Below are 17,013 nucleotides of genomic sequence, written 5' to 3' on the forward strand. Positions count from 1 at the left end.
GTTGTGGTTACAAACAGCAATAGAACATTTTACCATGGTATAACTAAATACTGTATGAGACCTTATTTGTCCACCAGTCTGCATGAATTTATTATTATTATTATTATTATTATTATTATTATTATTACATTTTATATTATACATTTTAGGAATACTTATTGATGGGGTATTAAATGTGAAAAGTATCATATAATGTATATGACACATCCTCTGACAGACTGACAGGAGTGGTATGTAAAGTTGAGCTAATCTCTCTCTCTCTCATTCAAACAATCTCAGCTGAAGCAGAACGAATCAAGAAGAGCTTGATATGAACATGAAGGTTTGGGTAAGGAGTCTGTCACTTTTACTGGGTAAGTAAAATCTGCTAAACTTCAGTGTGTCTAATATCTTATAGTGATTCCAACGTTGTTGTTTCTACTACTCTAAGTTTCACTATTCTGTGATATACAGTCTTGTTCAAAATAATAGCAGTACAATGTGACTAACCAGAATAATCAAGGTTTTTAGTATATTTTTTTATTGCTACGTGGCAAACAAGTTACCAGTAGGTTCAGTAGATTGTCAGAAAACAAACAAGACCCAGCATTCATGATATGCACGCTCTTAAGGCTGTGCAATTGGGCAATTAGTTGAAAGGGGTGTGTTCAAAAAAATAGCAGTGTCTACCTTTGACTGTACAAACTCAAAACTATTTTGTACAAACATTTTTTTTTTCTGGGATTTAGCAATCCTGTGAATCACTAAACTAATATTTAGTTGTATGACCACAGTTTTTTAAAACTGCTTGACATCTGTGTAGCATGGAGTCAACCAACTTGTGGCACCTCTCAGCTGTTATTCCACTCCATGATTCTTTAACAACATTCCACAATTCATTCACATTTCTTGGTTTTGCTTCAGAAACAGCATTTTTGATATCACCCCACAAGTTCTCAATTGGATTAAGGTCTGGAGATTGGGCTGGCCACTCCATAACATTAATTTTGTTGGTTTGGAACCAAGACTTTGCCCGTTTACTAGTGTGTTTTGGGTCATTGTCTTGTTGAAACAACCATTTCAAGGGCATGTCCTCTTCAGCATAGGGCAACATGACCTCTTCAAGTATTTTAACATATGCAAACTGATCCATGATCCCTGGTATGCGATAAATAGGCCCAACACCATAGTAGGAGAAACATGCCCATATCATGATGCTTGCACCTCCATGCTTCACTGTCTTCACTGTGTACTGTGGCTTGAATTCAGAGTTTGGGGGTCGTCTCACAAACTGCCTGTGGCCCTTGGACCCAAAAAGAACAATTTTACTCTCATCAGTCCACAAAATGTTCCTCCATTTCTCTTTAGGCCAGTTGATGTGTTCTTTGGCAAATTGTAACCTCTTCTGCACAAGCCTTTTTTTTAACAGAGGGACTTTGCGGGGGATTCTTGAAAATAGATTAGCTTCACACAGACGTCTTCTAACTGTCACAGTACTTACAGGTAACTCCAGACTGTCTTTGATCATCCTGGAGGTGATCATTGGCTGAGCCTTTGCCATTCTGGTTATTCTTCTATCCATTTTGATGGTTGTCTTCCGTTTTCTTCCACGTCTCTCTGGTTTTGCTCTCCATTTTAAGGCATTGGAGATCATTTTAGCTGAACAGCCTATCATTTTTTGCACCTCTTTATAGGTTTTCCCCTCTCTAATCAACTTTTTAATCAAAGTACGCTGTTCTTCTGAACAATGTCTTGAACGACCCATTTTCCTCAGCTTTCAAATGCATGTTCAACAAGTGTTGGCTTCATCCTTAAATAGGGGCCACCTGATTCACACCTGTTTCTTCACAAAATTGATGACCTCAGTGATTGAATGCCACACTGCTATTTTTTTGAACACACCCCTTTCAACTAATTCAACTAATTGCCCAATTGCACAGCCTTAAGAGCGTGCATATCATGAATGCTGGGTCTCATTTGTTTTCTGAGAATCTACTGAACCTACTGGTAACTTGTTTGCCACCTAGCAATAAAAAAATATACGAAAAACCTTGATTATTCTGGTTAGTCACATTGTACTGCTATTATTTTGAACAAGACTGTATATTGTGGGAGGAGATTGGCCTGTAATGACTTTCAGGTGCAAACGGTTAGTACTGTGATCAGGAAAGTATAAAACAGTTGTTGCAGTGGCATGTTGCTAAAGTTGTGCTTGACGTTCAGTCACTTAACCCTGGTTCTCGATGTGCAGTTTTATCCTTTTGTGTAGGCTGATTTATTAAGAGGTTTTACACTGTCAGGAAAACGGGGCAGGCAAACATTTATTGCTGCAGTAAGAAAAACAACAACTGTTTTTGTACCTGTTTTAGGCCTAACACCTAACAAAATGTCATTAGGTTTATGATTCTATTTAAAACTAAGCATCATTCTGTGTTTCTCATTTATTTTAGGGTTTTTCTCGGTTCAAATTAAGGCAAATGGAACAGAAGGTTGGATTGCATTATTTAAACACTATTACATGTCACTAGTACTTATCTTCATTCAAACTGTATACTGTATAACAGCCTTTATTTATTTAGATTATTTTATTTAGTGTTGGTGTGTTTTAATATTCTTTATCAAGGGGCTATATATTTTTAATATCAGCCATACACACTCCTTTTTAAAGTCATAAGTGTATATTTTTTGACTGAGTCTTAACTTATGTGCACAGATAGTCGGGATGAGACTATGTAAAACATCCAAAGTTCATTTGGTTTGACGTGCCATTTGGGGTTAATCTAAAATAAATTAATTTAAATAATGGAGCTGCAGTTTGCATTAACATTTACTTGATGTCCTCAGGCCATCAAAGATGTAAATGAGTTAGTTTGTTCATGGCAACCGATTTGGAGAAAAGTGCCATTGCATCAGTGTCTCATCAACGGATGCTCTGCAGTGAATGGGTGCCGTCAGAATGAGAGTCCAAACAGCTGATAAAAACATCACAATAATCCACAGCACTCTAGTCCATCAATTAGGGCTTGTGAAGTGAGAAGAAATGCATACAGCATTAAGATGTTTTACATTTAAAACGTAAAATACAAATCCACAATCCATCATAACGCTTGTTCCAGTGGAAAAAGTCATCTCGTCTGAATAAGGAGAGAAAAATGCAAATCAAGCACCATTTACCAGTGTTATACCAATGTATATTTATTATTATTTTTTTTATTCTTTTCCATTTGTTTTATGACATATTATAATACATGTATAATGTTCCACACCTATAATCATTCCAATTCGGGACCCACTTTATATTAAGTGGCCTTAACTACTATGTACTTACATTTTAATTAATAATTTAGTACAATGTACGTATTGTGTACATACATGGTTTTACATTGTACTTATATAAAAAAAACTACATGTAATTACATCGGTATTTAATTTCTGTAATTACATGTATAATTACACTGTTGACCCATACTTTACACCTTAACCCACCCTTAAACTTACCCATACCTCCAACCCTCTCCCTAACCTTACCCCTATCCCACCTCAATAGCAGCAAAAGTGTTTTACAATACAATAAGAACACAATAAGTACATTGTACTTATTTTTTTATGTAAGTACATAGTAGTTAAGGCCACCTAATATAAAGTGGGACCGATGAAACCATATTATTGCATGTTAAATTTCAGCCAGAAAATAAATAAATAATTGTCATTGTTAACATAAATGAGGGTTTCTCTTTAACATGTTCCAGTGAACACAGCAAGATGGGGCTCAGCCAATCAGTCAACAACATATGCAAACTGTGATGCTCAAAGAGCACTGGATGGCAAAAACTCCACCTGCACTCATACAGATACACAGAGTGACCCGTGGTGGGCTCTGGACCTGATGAAGACGTACAGTGTGAACAGAGTGACCATCACTAACAGACTCGACTGCTGTGAAAGCAGGATAAACCGGGCAGAGATTCGGGTTGGAAATGATTCTTCAGATGTTTTTATCAATCCAATGTGAGTCTCTCTGATGTATTTTTACAGAGCCTGCAGAAAATCTGGCCAGTTGGCTGGTAAAGCCCTATGTCACTGAAAATAATGTAAACTCACAGTGAAGTGAGTCAGATATCGGTTCAGTGCAGTCTTTTTGATCTATTCATTAACCATGCAGTTGTGCCCCTGTTAATTAATTGTAATATGTTAATCAAAGTAAACAAATATCAAATAGTGTTATAAAAAAAAAAAATAAAAAAAAAATACTAGGGGTGGCACGGTTCAACTTTTTCATGGTTTGGTTTGTTTCACGGTTTTAGAGTGACTGTCTCCGTACAGTTTGGTATGTGCTATGTTTATGGAAAAACTACACTTTCTAATAAAAAAAATTAAAGGTTATTATTTACTAAAGTTACAAAAGCTTTTTAATCAAGAGCATTGAGTGATTTCCTTGCTGTTGCTGTTCGATAAATATAAAGACTTTAAGAGAATGCACTGATACAGTAGGCATACGTTCAGCCAGCTATGTATGTTGTAGGATACTTACCAAAACAGGCATTTTGACATGATTTTTGTGTGAATTTGTCCATTTAAAGACAATACTTCAGAGATATCTTATATTTGCACGTGTTCTGAGGCACGGGTTTGCGCACTTCGGATGAGCGCACGCACAAGCTAGCATACTCTGGCTCTTAAAATGTTGAAACTGACAAAGCTTAAATGAGTTTAGTTTAAACACAGATATTAAGGTGTGCTATTCAGATCTCATCTGTGCCATGAGCTTTCAGCACCCGGATGATGACGGAAGAAATAACTGCTCATATACATCATTCACATTGAACAAGAGTGAATGATTTGTCAAGGTTTATTTTATGTATTTTTTTTATTTTTTTTTAATCGCTGTTGTTGTAATATCTGGGAAGACAGAATGCACATGCATCAACAGAAAGATGTATTAGCTGAACCATGTGTTTTTTTTTTTTGTTTTTTTTTACGTGCTATTTATAGCAACCCATATTACAGATGCTTTGTCAGATTTAAGTTGAACCGCTGTCCCAGCGCATGCCGAACCGTGTGTGGTGAACCTAACGATTCGTTTTTTTCAGCGAACTGTGCCACCAGTAACAAATACAGTTAGGGATAATGAACAAAAGAAAGCTACTCACTCTTTCATTTTTCTCCAGATGTGCTGTAGTTTCTACTATTCCAGCAGGAGCTACCTACAGCTACTCGTGTGGTGGGATGAAGGGACGTTACGTTACTGTGAATATTCCTGGAACTTCACAGATTCTGACTCTCTGTGAAGTGGGAGTCTATGTGATTTTTCCAGGTAATTCACTATTTAACAACCTTGTGATTTTGACTTTTAAAGGGGTCATCGGATGCAAAATTCACTGTCGTGGCCTAATGGTTAGAGAGTCGGACTCGCAATCGAAGGGTTGTGAGTTCGAGTCTCGGGCCGGCAGGAATTGTGGGTGGGGGGAGTGAATGTACAGTGCTCTCTCCACCTTCAATACCACGACTTAGGTGCCCTTGAGCAAGCCATCGAACCCCCAACTGCTCCCCGGGCGCCGCAGCATAAATGGCTGCCCACTACTCCGGGTGTGTGTTCACATTGTGTGTGTGTGTGTACACTGCTCTGTGTGTGTGCACTTCGGATGGGTTAAATGCAGAGCACGAATTCTGAGTATGGGTCACCATACTTGGCTGAATGTCACTTCACTCACTCACTTTTCACTTTTTCACATGTTGTTTGAACTGAAATGTGTATTGCCAGTGTGCCTACACAACCATCCAACAATGATAACGATCCACCCAGTGCTTTTTTTAAAAATCTCTATAAATCCAAACCTCTTTCTCAAATCAAGCTGATCTCAGATTCCTGCCAGTGTGACATCACAATGACAGACCCCTCCCATGATAGCACAGATTAGACTGGTGTCTGACATGCCCTGAGTAACTTTAATCGGTCTGCCATTGTTTCACCACCAGAACAGATTAAAACAAGAATGACTCCTATTGTTTTTGAAGGGAATGCGCCCCCATCTACCTAAATGTGTCTATGTTAGCACTAATCATTCATAATCCATCTACAGTTTTTTTTTTATATAAATCAAGTCAAGTCCGCATTATTGTGAATTCTTCCAAATATACAGTACATACATAAAGATAATTGAAACTGCGTTACTGTCAGACCCTTTGTTCATACAGATAAAATGTTAATGCTGAATGAGGGAGTGAGCAGACCAATACTGTACAAAGTTTCTGGCGCGCTGAAGTTCAGAATTCAGTGATGCATGGGGAAAAAGAGGAAAGGGGGGAACCAGGTCGGAAGGGAGTTCAGCTTCCTGAAAGACTGATGAATGGAGCTGTCCTTCAGTCTGCTGGTCCTGGCCTGGAGACTCCGCAGTCTCCTCCCTGATGGTAGCAGGCTGAAGAAGCTGTGTGACGGGTGAGTGGGATCACCTGTGATGCAGAGGGCTTTGCAAGTGAGACGTGTTCCGTAAATGTCCTGGAGGGAGGGGAGAGAGACACCAATGATCTTCTCAGCTGCTCTCACTATGCATTGCAGAGTCTTTCAGCAGGACGCGTTGCAGGCGCCATACCACACAGTGATGCAGCTCATCAGGATGCTCTCGATGGTGCCTATGTAGAAGGTGTGCATGATGGGGGCCGGGGCTCTGGCTCTTATCAGTTTGTGGAGGAAGTAGAGACGCTGTTGTGATTTCTTGGCCGGTGCTGCGGTGTTTTCAGTCCAGGAGAGGTCCTCTGTGATGTGCACACCCAGGAACTTGGTGCTGCTCAGGTCTTCAAGTCAGAAAGTCTAACAGCCAGTTGAACAGCAAAGTGTTGAGCCCCAGCTGGACCAGTTTGTAGATGAGCTGTTGAGAAATGATTGTGTTGAATGCTGAACTGAAGTCTATGAACAGCATTCTGACATATGACTTTATTTTTCTCTAGATGTGTGAGTGCTAAGTGGAGGGTAGTGGTGATGACATCATCGGTCGAGTGGCTGGACTGATATGCAAACTGGAAGGGGTCTAGGGAGGGGGGAGGGCATACTTGATGTGGTGCATGACTAGCTGTTCAAAGCACTTCATGAGAACGGGGGTAAGTGCAACAGGACGGTAGTCATTGAAGCAGGATGGAAATGGCTTCTTCTGAACTGGGATGATGGTGGTAGCTTTAAAACATGTGGGAACAACAGCCTGACTCAGTGAGATGTTGAAAATGTCTGTGAAGACATCAGTGAGTCTGCTGCACAGTCTCTCAGTACATGCCCAGGGATGTTGTCAGGACCCGGAGCTTTGTGTGCATTGATCTTCTGATCATTGGTGCTGTTTTGTTGCTCAAAGTGAGCGAAGAAGGTGTTCACCTCGTTCAGCAGAGAGATGTTGCTCTCACAGGTCCGTGGTGGGGGCTTGTAGTCCGTAATGGTCTGTATCCCCTGCCACAGGTTCCTAGTGTCTCTGCTGTCACTGAATTGATGAGCTATCCTCCTGGAGTGCTGTCTCTTAGCCTCTCTGATGCTGCGGGACAGGTTGGCCCAGGCTGTTCTCAGGCCCACCTCATCTCCAGCTCTGAACGCAGCGTTCCGCATCTTCAGGAGTCTGTAGACCTACCCTGTCATCCATGGCTTCTGGTTGACCCGGACAGTGATGGTTTTTGTGACCGTTACATCATCAATACACTTGTTGATGTAAGCAGTGACAGTCTCTGAGTACTCCTGGAGGTCAGTGGTGTTATTGCATGTGGCAGCCTGCTTAAACATATTCAAAGCAGTCTTGAAGATCTTGAAGATTTGTTTGTGAACTGGTTTGGTGACTTTAATGAGCGGTCTGTATGCAGGCATTAGCATGACAGTGATGTGGTCTGAGGCTGTGAGGTGGGGCAGGGGGAGGGCTTTGTAAGCTCCTCTCTGTGTGGCGTAAACAAAGTCCGAAATGTTTTTAACTCGTGTTGGAAATTTAACGTGTTGGTGTATTTTTGGGAACACACTTTAAGTCTACATGGTTGAAATCCCCAGCTATGATGAGAAAAGCATCAGGGTGTGCTGTCTGCTGCTCACTGATGTGCTGGTACAGTTCATTAAGTGCATCGGGAGAAATGTAAACAGTCAGTCCTGAATTGTGAGCTTTGAACTGCAAAAAAAAAAAAAAAAAAAAAAAAAAAAAATTAATAAATAAATTACCTTTCTCCATACCCTTTTTTATGTTTTAACAAAATTATGGGGCAGTTCATGTCAGATGTTACTGATTTAAAATGTTATTTAAATCCTACGGGATTTTTTTTCTTCACATTATTTACAAGTGAAAGATATTCCTTGAAATTGACAGATCTGATAGAAATACATTATAGATAAGTAAATCTCCTGAAACTCATATACAAAATATGCTGACTAAAACTATTTCTTGACACTATGACATCTTCCAGGTAATTTGGCAACAGGAAGAACCGTCACACAGTCATCAACCATTGGCACCTGGTTTGCTCAACAAGCTATTGATTTCAATCCAGGTTTCATCAAGCCATCATCATCGTGTTCCTCAACCAATATTCAGACTAACCCATGGTGGAGGGTAGATCTGCGTTATATTTACAGAGTAAGTAGAGTTGTCATCACAAACAGACTAGACTGCTGTCCAGAACGAATAAACGGAACGGAGATTCATATCGGGAATTCTTTAGAGAACAACGGCAACAACAATCCCATGTGAGTCCCTCTTTCAGTGGCTTTAATATCCATAAAATAATCCCTATAAAGAAAGTCTAGAAGTCTAAATGAGGTTTTCTCCATCTCTCTTTAGATGTGCTGTGATCTCTAGCATTCCAGCTGGTGTTTCCTCCACCTACACCTGTAATGATATGGAGGGTCGATACGTGAATCTGTTCATTCCTGGAGATTCACGGTTTCTTACTCTGTGTGAGGTGGAGGTCTATGGAAAAGGTGTGATCAAACAAGGAAAATTAAGCTATATATGAACAAAATCCAAAACAGGATTCTTACGAATTTTGGGCTGTTGATCCCAAAAACAGTATCTGTTTCGCTTGAGCACAGTTTTTCAAGATTACAAGAAATGATGTTTTTCATAGCATTTTTGCATTTGAGAACCATTCATGTTGAGAATCCGTGTATTCTTGTATTCTTATCAGCAGAAGAACACCACAAATACGAATCCTGTCTGAATCTGAGGCAGATTACAAATATTTGTTTAATTCTCAACCCATGTTCAAGTATGAAATTATTTTAGACATACTCCTGATTTTATGGTTATAATTATGACCAGTGACAGAAGAAAATGCAAACCTGAGCCACTATTCTTTTCTTTTTTTTTTCTGCTATATCGGTGGGTGTTTTACCACATGAAAATAAAAAATTTTATATATTACAATATTTAGTTAAAAATGCATTTATTCACTTACAAATTTGTTGATGCTTAAAATTTGCTGATGCTATTTAATGGCAAGTTCCTAAATTATGTAACTAATAACTTACCCTCATGTCGTTCCAAACCAGTGAGACCTCCGTTTATCTTTGGAACACAGTTTAAGATATTTTAGATTTAGTCAGAGAGCTCTCAGTCCCTCCATTGAAGCTGTGTACGGTATACTGTCCATGTCCAGAAAGGTAAGAAAAACATCATCAAAGTAGTCCATGTGACATCAGAGGGTCCGATGGAATTTTTTGAAGCATTGAAAAAACATTTTGGTCCAAAAATAATAAAAACAACGACTTTATTAAGCATTGTCTTCTCTTCCGTGTCTGTTGTGAGAGAGAGTTCAAAACAAAGCAGTCTGGATATCCAGTTTGCGAACGAATCATTCAGTTCACCAAATCGAACTGAATCGTTTTAAACGGTTCGCATCTCTAATACGCATTAATCCACAAATGACTTAAGCTGTTAACTTTTTTAATGTGGCTGACACTCCCTCTGAGTTCAAACAAACCAATATACCGGAGTAATTCATTTACTCAAACAGTACACTGACTGAACTGCTGTGATGAACACCGAGCCGAGCCAGATAACGAACAACAGACTGACTCGTTCACGAGTCAAGAACCGTTTCTGTCAGACGTGTCCGATTCGAGAACCAAAGAGCTGATGATACTGTGCATGTGTGATTCAGCGTGAAGCAGACCGACACACAGAGCGTCTGAACTGAACTGATTCTTTTGGTGATTGATTCTGAACTGGTTCTGTGTTAGTGTTATGAGCGCGGGTAAATCGAAGGCTTGAATCAAGGGCAATCATCGCAAATGAAGTCATTACATCGAGCGTAAGAACCGGTGAACCGTTTTCTTCAACCGGTTTACTGAATCAAACTATCCGAAAGAACTACTGTTGATCCGAAAACCGATGCAACCGGTTCTTCACTCGTGAACGAGTCAGTCTATTGCTCATTATCTGGCTCGGCTCGGTGTTCAATTCTCTCTTCACAACAGTTCAGTCAGTGTAACGTTACTGTTTGAGTGCATGAATCACTCCAGGATATTGGTTTATTTTAACTCAGAGGGAGTGTCAGTCACATTAAAAAAGTGAACAGCTTAAGTCATTTGTGGATTAATGCGTATTGGAGACGCCAACCGTTTAAAACGATTCAGTTCGATTTGGTGAACTGAATGCTTCGTTCGTGAACCGGATATCCAGACTGCTTTGTTTTGAACTGTCTCACACAACAGACATGGAAGAGAAGACAATGCTGAATAAAGTCGTTGTATTTGCTATTTTTGGACCAAAATGTATTTTCGATGCTTCAAAAAACTCTAATGGACCCTCTGATGTCACATGGACTACTTTGATGATGTTTTTCTTACCTTTCTGGACATGGACAGTATACCGTTCACACAGCTTCAATGGAGGGACTAAGAGCTCTTGGACTAAATCTAAAATATCTTAAACTGTGTTCTGAAGATAAACGGAGGTCTTACGGGTTTGAAACAACATGAGGGTAAGTTATTAATTAAATAATTTTGCTATCTGGGTGAACTAACCCTTTAATATCATCTGGGTCATATTTGTTTCACTTTGAGTACATGACCTATTCATGTTCCATCTGTTTAATATTAAGTGACATGCATTTGCACCAAAATGCTGTGGATTGGGGTCAAAAGCTGCAATGATAAGATTATGTATTGATAATGATTAAATGACAAGTTATTATTTGCATTTAGTGTTTTCTTTTCCCTTTTTCCCCTATGTATGTTCACTCACTCTCATGTGTCACTCGTTTAGGTCCTGAACTGAAGAAAACCTTCGTGAAGATGAAACTGAAGTCCAGCGGGAGTCTGTCTGCAGAGCTCCTGTCACAGGTGAGAGAGGGAAACATACAGAAATCTGAATTCAGATCACACTGACAGCAGTTTAAGAGGTCTTATCATTTCAGCTTGAGTCTGCTCTGGAGAAACGAGGGATTTCTGACGTGAAGCTGCAGTGGTCTCAACCGCCAGCTGCTCAACAGGAAGTGATGCGGAAGGAAGACGCACCAGGTGAGAGTGTTCAAACTGGCAAACTGAAAAGATGTTGATTTTAAAGTAAAATTGTTATGATGGAATATGTATGTATATAACTTAATGAACTGTTTTATTTTACAGCTCAATGTGCAGTAGGAAAGAGATGACGATGATGATGAGGGGAAAACTCTCGATCTTAAAATATGTATCATCTTTCACTTAGATTGCTTTAATATTAACTGTTCCTCACAATGTAAAGGATCTATTTACTGCAATTTTGTTTTTAGGAGTATTATATATGATAAAGTAAAATAATAATAATAAATAAAATACAATTAAATGAAATAAATAATGCAACATACAAATGAGGACAATAGGAACAAATCTGTAAAGTCTTAAATAATGCTAATGAATCTTATGAAATGCAAAGGTCAAATTAATCGCAATGGTTTAGATTTGTTTTATTCTCCTATCAGATCTGTTGATTGTCTATCAAGATGATGCATCATTTAGTCAGTTTAACAAACACTTATTTGCATTCTCTGTCTTAGTCATGATATAATAGATGTGCAAGCTGAAGTTAATGATCATCTTCCAGTCAAAGTCCTTCAAGGTCTAGAATGTGTCTGTTAGCGCCACACTGTGGTTATTAATTATTAAAACAGTATGTGAAGAATTCTCTAAAAGAGTCCTGCAAGAATGATCCAAAATCATGTGAAAGATTAAAATATAATAACACTATATAAGAAACATTTGATTTAACATCATAATGTCATTTAAATACATAATTTTGTCATTGGTCCAGGACATTGAAAAACATGTGCTCTCCTCGACTGTCAATTTGTGTTTCTCTGAATATTGAACTTCCCGAACCAGCATCAGACTGCAATAACTATACAATAATGTCATTTATACATAATGTTCCACTTGCAACTGAAAACTTGATATTACAGTGCAGTTTTGTATAGCAGTACATGTCACGGCACACTATAAACATTTTTGCCAATCAGAAAAGCTTTGAATTACTGACATATTTAGTATGCATAAAAACAGACCATTATTCATCCTGTCAGACAGATGATCTCACACGACAAAACCTGCTGAGCCAGAAAAGCATTACCATAAAGCGGTTGTGGCACATCTGAACTGAACAACCAAATCAATAATTAGCACTTCACCAATGCAAATCTGAATCATTATAAAACGGTGGAGAACTCAGAAATGTAAAATAATCAAACATAAAAATCAACAATCATTTTTAAAAACTAAATATGAATCAATGTTTGCTCAAAAAACGTATATTCTTTTCCCAGAAGACCTCTGCGGACCTGTAAATAATAAGTAGTACAAATTCTGCATATGGGTCACCATACTCGACTGAATGTCACGTCACTTTCTTTAATTTTCAGTTTTGTACATGGTTATTAGATCAATCGTTTACAGTGACTGTCACATTTTGCTCATATAATGCAGCCTTTCTCTAATGTCATTTTGGGACATATTGTGAGAAATAAAGCTGCACAAAACATGAACACGGCTCACTCTTACCTCTTCGAGTAGTTATTCTTTCATTGCAGGGTCAGTCAGACCAGCACCGGAGTGAGGCTTTATCTTTATGAATGTTCTGCTTAACATGAACTCTAAAAAAGCATCATTAGGCACATAAACGTGTGTGTGTGTGTGTGTGTGTGTCCACATATACATATATGAGGTTCAGTTCACACATCAGAAAAGATCAACCACAGCACTTGTTTCAAATGTTTTGGGGACTAAACAAACACTTTTTCCCCCACATCTTCCACATACTAAATATGTAACATTTTGGACCATTACTTGAAGAAGATGCTTGAATGTGGCCACTATGATGCTTGGGTGTTCAAAGATTCAATGTGAATTTGTTCACCACTTACTCATTGTTCATTGGTTACAAAAGTACAATGGACTTTTTACTGTAAGTTGTTACTTTAGCTCCACTTTTGATTTTGCTTATAACGTGTCATATCTGATAAGTATTTGAGTTTGTAAATGAACAACATGAATAAACTTTGCTGTTAAACCTATCATACTCAGTATACTCCATGCCTTATCTAATTAATAGTTTATACTTTTTATTAAGTAAAAGGCCTTATAGTATAATTGGACGAATGTGCATTTCCGTCTCTTCATCACAAAGCTACAGAGTACTGTGTGACTGTAGAAGAATTTAACTGTCATTTAGCATTATTGACACACTGTTTTCCTAATTAATATTGTTCAGTTGCTTTGACACAATCTTTATTGTATAAAGCGCTATATAAAAAAAGGTGACTTGCCTTTTTTTTTTTTTTTTAAGTTTTAATAAACCGTTAAAGAGTTGAAATGTTTGAGAGAAAATGTGTTTTATGTGTTTGTGTGTGTGTGTGTGAGAGAGAGAGAGAGAGAGAGAGAGAGATGGCTCACATGGCTTGTGAGATACAATGATATACAGTGATTTACAAAAAAACAAAAACAAAAACAAAAAACAATAGTAGCCCACGAGTACAGCAAGGCTTAAAGGTATAGTTTATACAACAAATCAAATTCTGTTAATATTTGGTCACCCTCAAGTTGTTCCAACATGTATGAATTTCTTTCTTCTGTTGAAAACTATATTATAACTCACTATTATCATTCTTGGTGTGAAAGGGCATTTGAAGTGTTCTCAGTTGGGGTTATAGGTGCTGTTGTTCTCCTACTTGTTTCCAACACAAATCTTCGCTCCGTATAAGTGCACTGGACTTCTCATAACCGTTTGAGGAACACTTTAGATTACAGCCTTGCATCTGTTAACTGTAGTTTTAGTTAATATGTATTTTGTTCTTTCTAACTTGATAGAGGAGGTTGTTGCTCACTGGGCCAGCCAAATCAGAACGGGAAGCAATTTATTTATTTACTTTCTTTCACTAAAACAACATAAAGTGAACACAGTTATGGAACACAGACTTAAGGCCGTGGGACATCAGAATCAGAATTAGCTTTATTTGCCAGGTGTGCGCACAAACACAAGGAATTTGTTGTGGGTTTTTTTAAGGTGCTCCTGGTACATACACGCATACATACACATCTGACATAAGAACAAAAAATACAAACACATTTGGCAAGACTTAGCAATAAATAATGTGAAATAATCTGGAACAGTGTATTGAACAGAACACAGGTAATGATTGATATGTAAGCTGTTTAAGCTGGAGATGGCATGGGGGAAAAACTGTTTTTATGTCTAGATGTTCTAGTGCCCAGAGATCTGTAGCGTCTGCCTGAGAGGAGAAGTGTCAGCAGGTTGTGTCCGGGGTGAGAGGGGTCTGTGATCATGTTACCTGTCCGTTACTTCACTCTGGAGGTGTACAAGTCCTGAAGACTGGGCAGGTGCACACCAATGACCCTTTCTGCTGTCCCAACAGTCCGCTGCAGTCTTATCAAATCTGATTTGCTGGCTGACCCAAACCAGACAGTTCACATATAACACTCAAGCTTCAAGTGGTAGAGCATTGCATTAGCACGCGCAAAGTTGGGGGTTTGAATACCAGGGAACACATTAGGAGAAAAGTGTTAGCCTGAATGCAATGTAAGTTGCTTTGAATAAAAGTGTCTCCTAAATGTATACATTTAATAACACTGTTTTCAGTCTGCTTACTGCAAGTCCCACAGACATTTATGATTAGGGTGGACCTTCTTGCTTAGTTTATAAATACAATTGAAAGAATTCTTACTAAACTGCCACCTTGTCAAATATTTACATTTGGATTATCACCATCAGTGAACCTTATACCAGTTGATTGAGTACGTAGATGACTGTACAGCCTTTCCCTGGATAGCAATATTCTCTAGAGAGCAAAACAAGATGGTGTTATTATGTTTTATAATTCATCTGCATTGTATTTTTTTAAATTGCATCATTAGAAAATAATCATAACTTTACTTGGATAATTAATGATCTACACTGATTTATTCAGATATCATTTATTTTTGATAATTTCAGCTACAGATTAAAGAAACCTTAAATACCTTGTAAAGTGTTAATGTTGAAAGCTGTTCTGTTAAAGCGTTGGTTGGTTAGGCTTGCCTCAGACTGGCTGTTGCTAGGATCTGATTTACAATGATCCTGTTGTCTTGGGCCTCCTTTGTGGAATATGGCTCCTCAAAGTTTCAACCATGTTCTTGATCAAATCTTATATTGTCTGATTCGCTCTGATACCCTAATTATACAGTTGCAAACCTATGAGATTCTGTCTTCTGTTGAGCACAAAAGAAGATACTTTGCAGAATGTTGGTAACCGAACAATTAAATGCATATATATTATTTCAGTATACTTTGTATTATATAGATGTAATATTTTCTTCATTCTATTTATTTATTTGTATTTATTTTCATTTAACCTTTCAATACACAATGTCCTGTTGGGGCAACTGAATGGCTGGACTTTATTCTGCACTATGTTCCACCACTTTAAGACAAATGGATTTGTTGTATTTTCATACTCAGTAGATAACAAGCTAGAAGCTAATTTTTTTTTTTTTTTTTTTTTTTGCATTGAATGTTCTTCGACTTTTATGCATAATGATTTATTTTTATGAATAAAGATGGATCTGTTGAAAGCAGTTATTCTGGATTTAACTCCAGAACCAAATGCTCTCCTCCTATTCAAATTTAATATTAAAGGTGCAATTTGTAATATATTTGCAGTAAAATATCCAAAAACCACTAGGCTAGTGTTATATATTTTGTCCAGCTGATTACCAACAATATCTCAAATGTTTTCAACTACTTGTAAATCAGGAGAAAATTCCCATTCTAAACAGTGACACAGGGCAGTGCAGTCACCTGTCAATGACGTTTGTTACCCTTTGTTACCGCCTTTACTGACGTAGAAACCACATGACAACAGTGTCGTGGACAAATGCGGAAGTAGTGTCTAGCGTCCAGCAAACAACTAGCTTGCTTCAAGCAGTTCCTTATTTACTTCTTCTTGCACGTTTTATGGTGGATTGTGTTACTTATTTATGGAAAATAATTACTGTTTACATCTGCCGCTGGTTCTGTTGACAAGGACAGCTCCCATAAACGTAAGCGTTCTGGCCAGCTGAATGACCCAAGAAGAGTTTGGGACAAGAGGAGAGAAAGAGCAAGGATCAATATTAGTGTTGCATTTTCTAGATGGATGGAGCTTCGCGACAAACTTCAACTAGAAAGAGATGCCAACATACCCGACAGGTGAGTTGTTTTGATTCAAATCTTTACAGAAAACGTATGCTATTATAACGATCAACAAGATTACTATTATGGGGCATACACGCCAAACGCGGGGCATCGCGTCTCTAGATCCATGCGAGGATGCATCTGATCCATAGTCTGATCGCGTCCTTGCATTGACTTTGTATGTAATCTACTCGCGCAAATCATTGAACTCCCGTTAAATCCATGATTTATCTTTCCGTCTAATTGATAGCCAACAAATCCCATCATTCTACGCTCCAACTTAGCTTCATCAAACCACACAATTGTTATTGTTTTGGCCGTGTGCCCTCTAGTGGCAGGTTCTACAACCTGTACCTTTAACGTGACTTTATGCATGAAACCA

At 38.2% G+C, this 17,013-nt stretch overlaps 1 protein-coding gene across 1 annotated transcript; it reads left to right on the top strand.

Annotated features, from left to right (window-relative positions):
• Window positions 1-310: 310 nt before the first annotated feature.
• LOC113105349 (uncharacterized) lies at window positions 311-11,583 on the top strand. Its single transcript, XM_026266390.1, has 9 exons — window positions 311-353; window positions 2,430-2,468; window positions 3,729-3,987; window positions 5,148-5,293; window positions 8,398-8,677; window positions 8,772-8,911; window positions 11,199-11,275; window positions 11,350-11,452; window positions 11,558-11,583. The coding sequence occupies exons 1-9, from the start codon at window positions 311-313 to the stop codon at window positions 11,581-11,583; spliced, it is 1,113 nt and encodes a 370-aa protein (XP_026122175.1).
• The last annotated feature ends 5,430 nt before the right edge of the window (window positions 11,584-17,013 follow it).

This window comes from Carassius auratus, chromosome 7 (assembly GCF_003368295.1).
Source record: "Carassius auratus strain Wakin chromosome 7, ASM336829v1, whole genome shotgun sequence".
Taxonomy (NCBI): domain Eukaryota; kingdom Metazoa; phylum Chordata; class Actinopteri; order Cypriniformes; family Cyprinidae; genus Carassius; species Carassius auratus.

Excerpts from the sequence above, each read along its gene's own strand:
- LOC113105349 (XM_026266390.1), top strand. The coding sequence starts at position 311 with ATGAACATGAAGGTTTGGGTAAGGAGTCTGTCACTTTTACTGG. Across the intron at positions 5,294-8,397 it reads AGTCTATGTGATTTTTCCAG|GTAATTTGGCAACAGGAAGA; the intron begins GTAATTCACTAT and ends GACATCTTCCAG. Across the intron at positions 11,453-11,557 it reads GCGGAAGGAAGACGCACCAG|CTCAATGTGCAGTAGGAAAG; the intron begins GTGAGAGTGTTC and ends TTTATTTTACAG.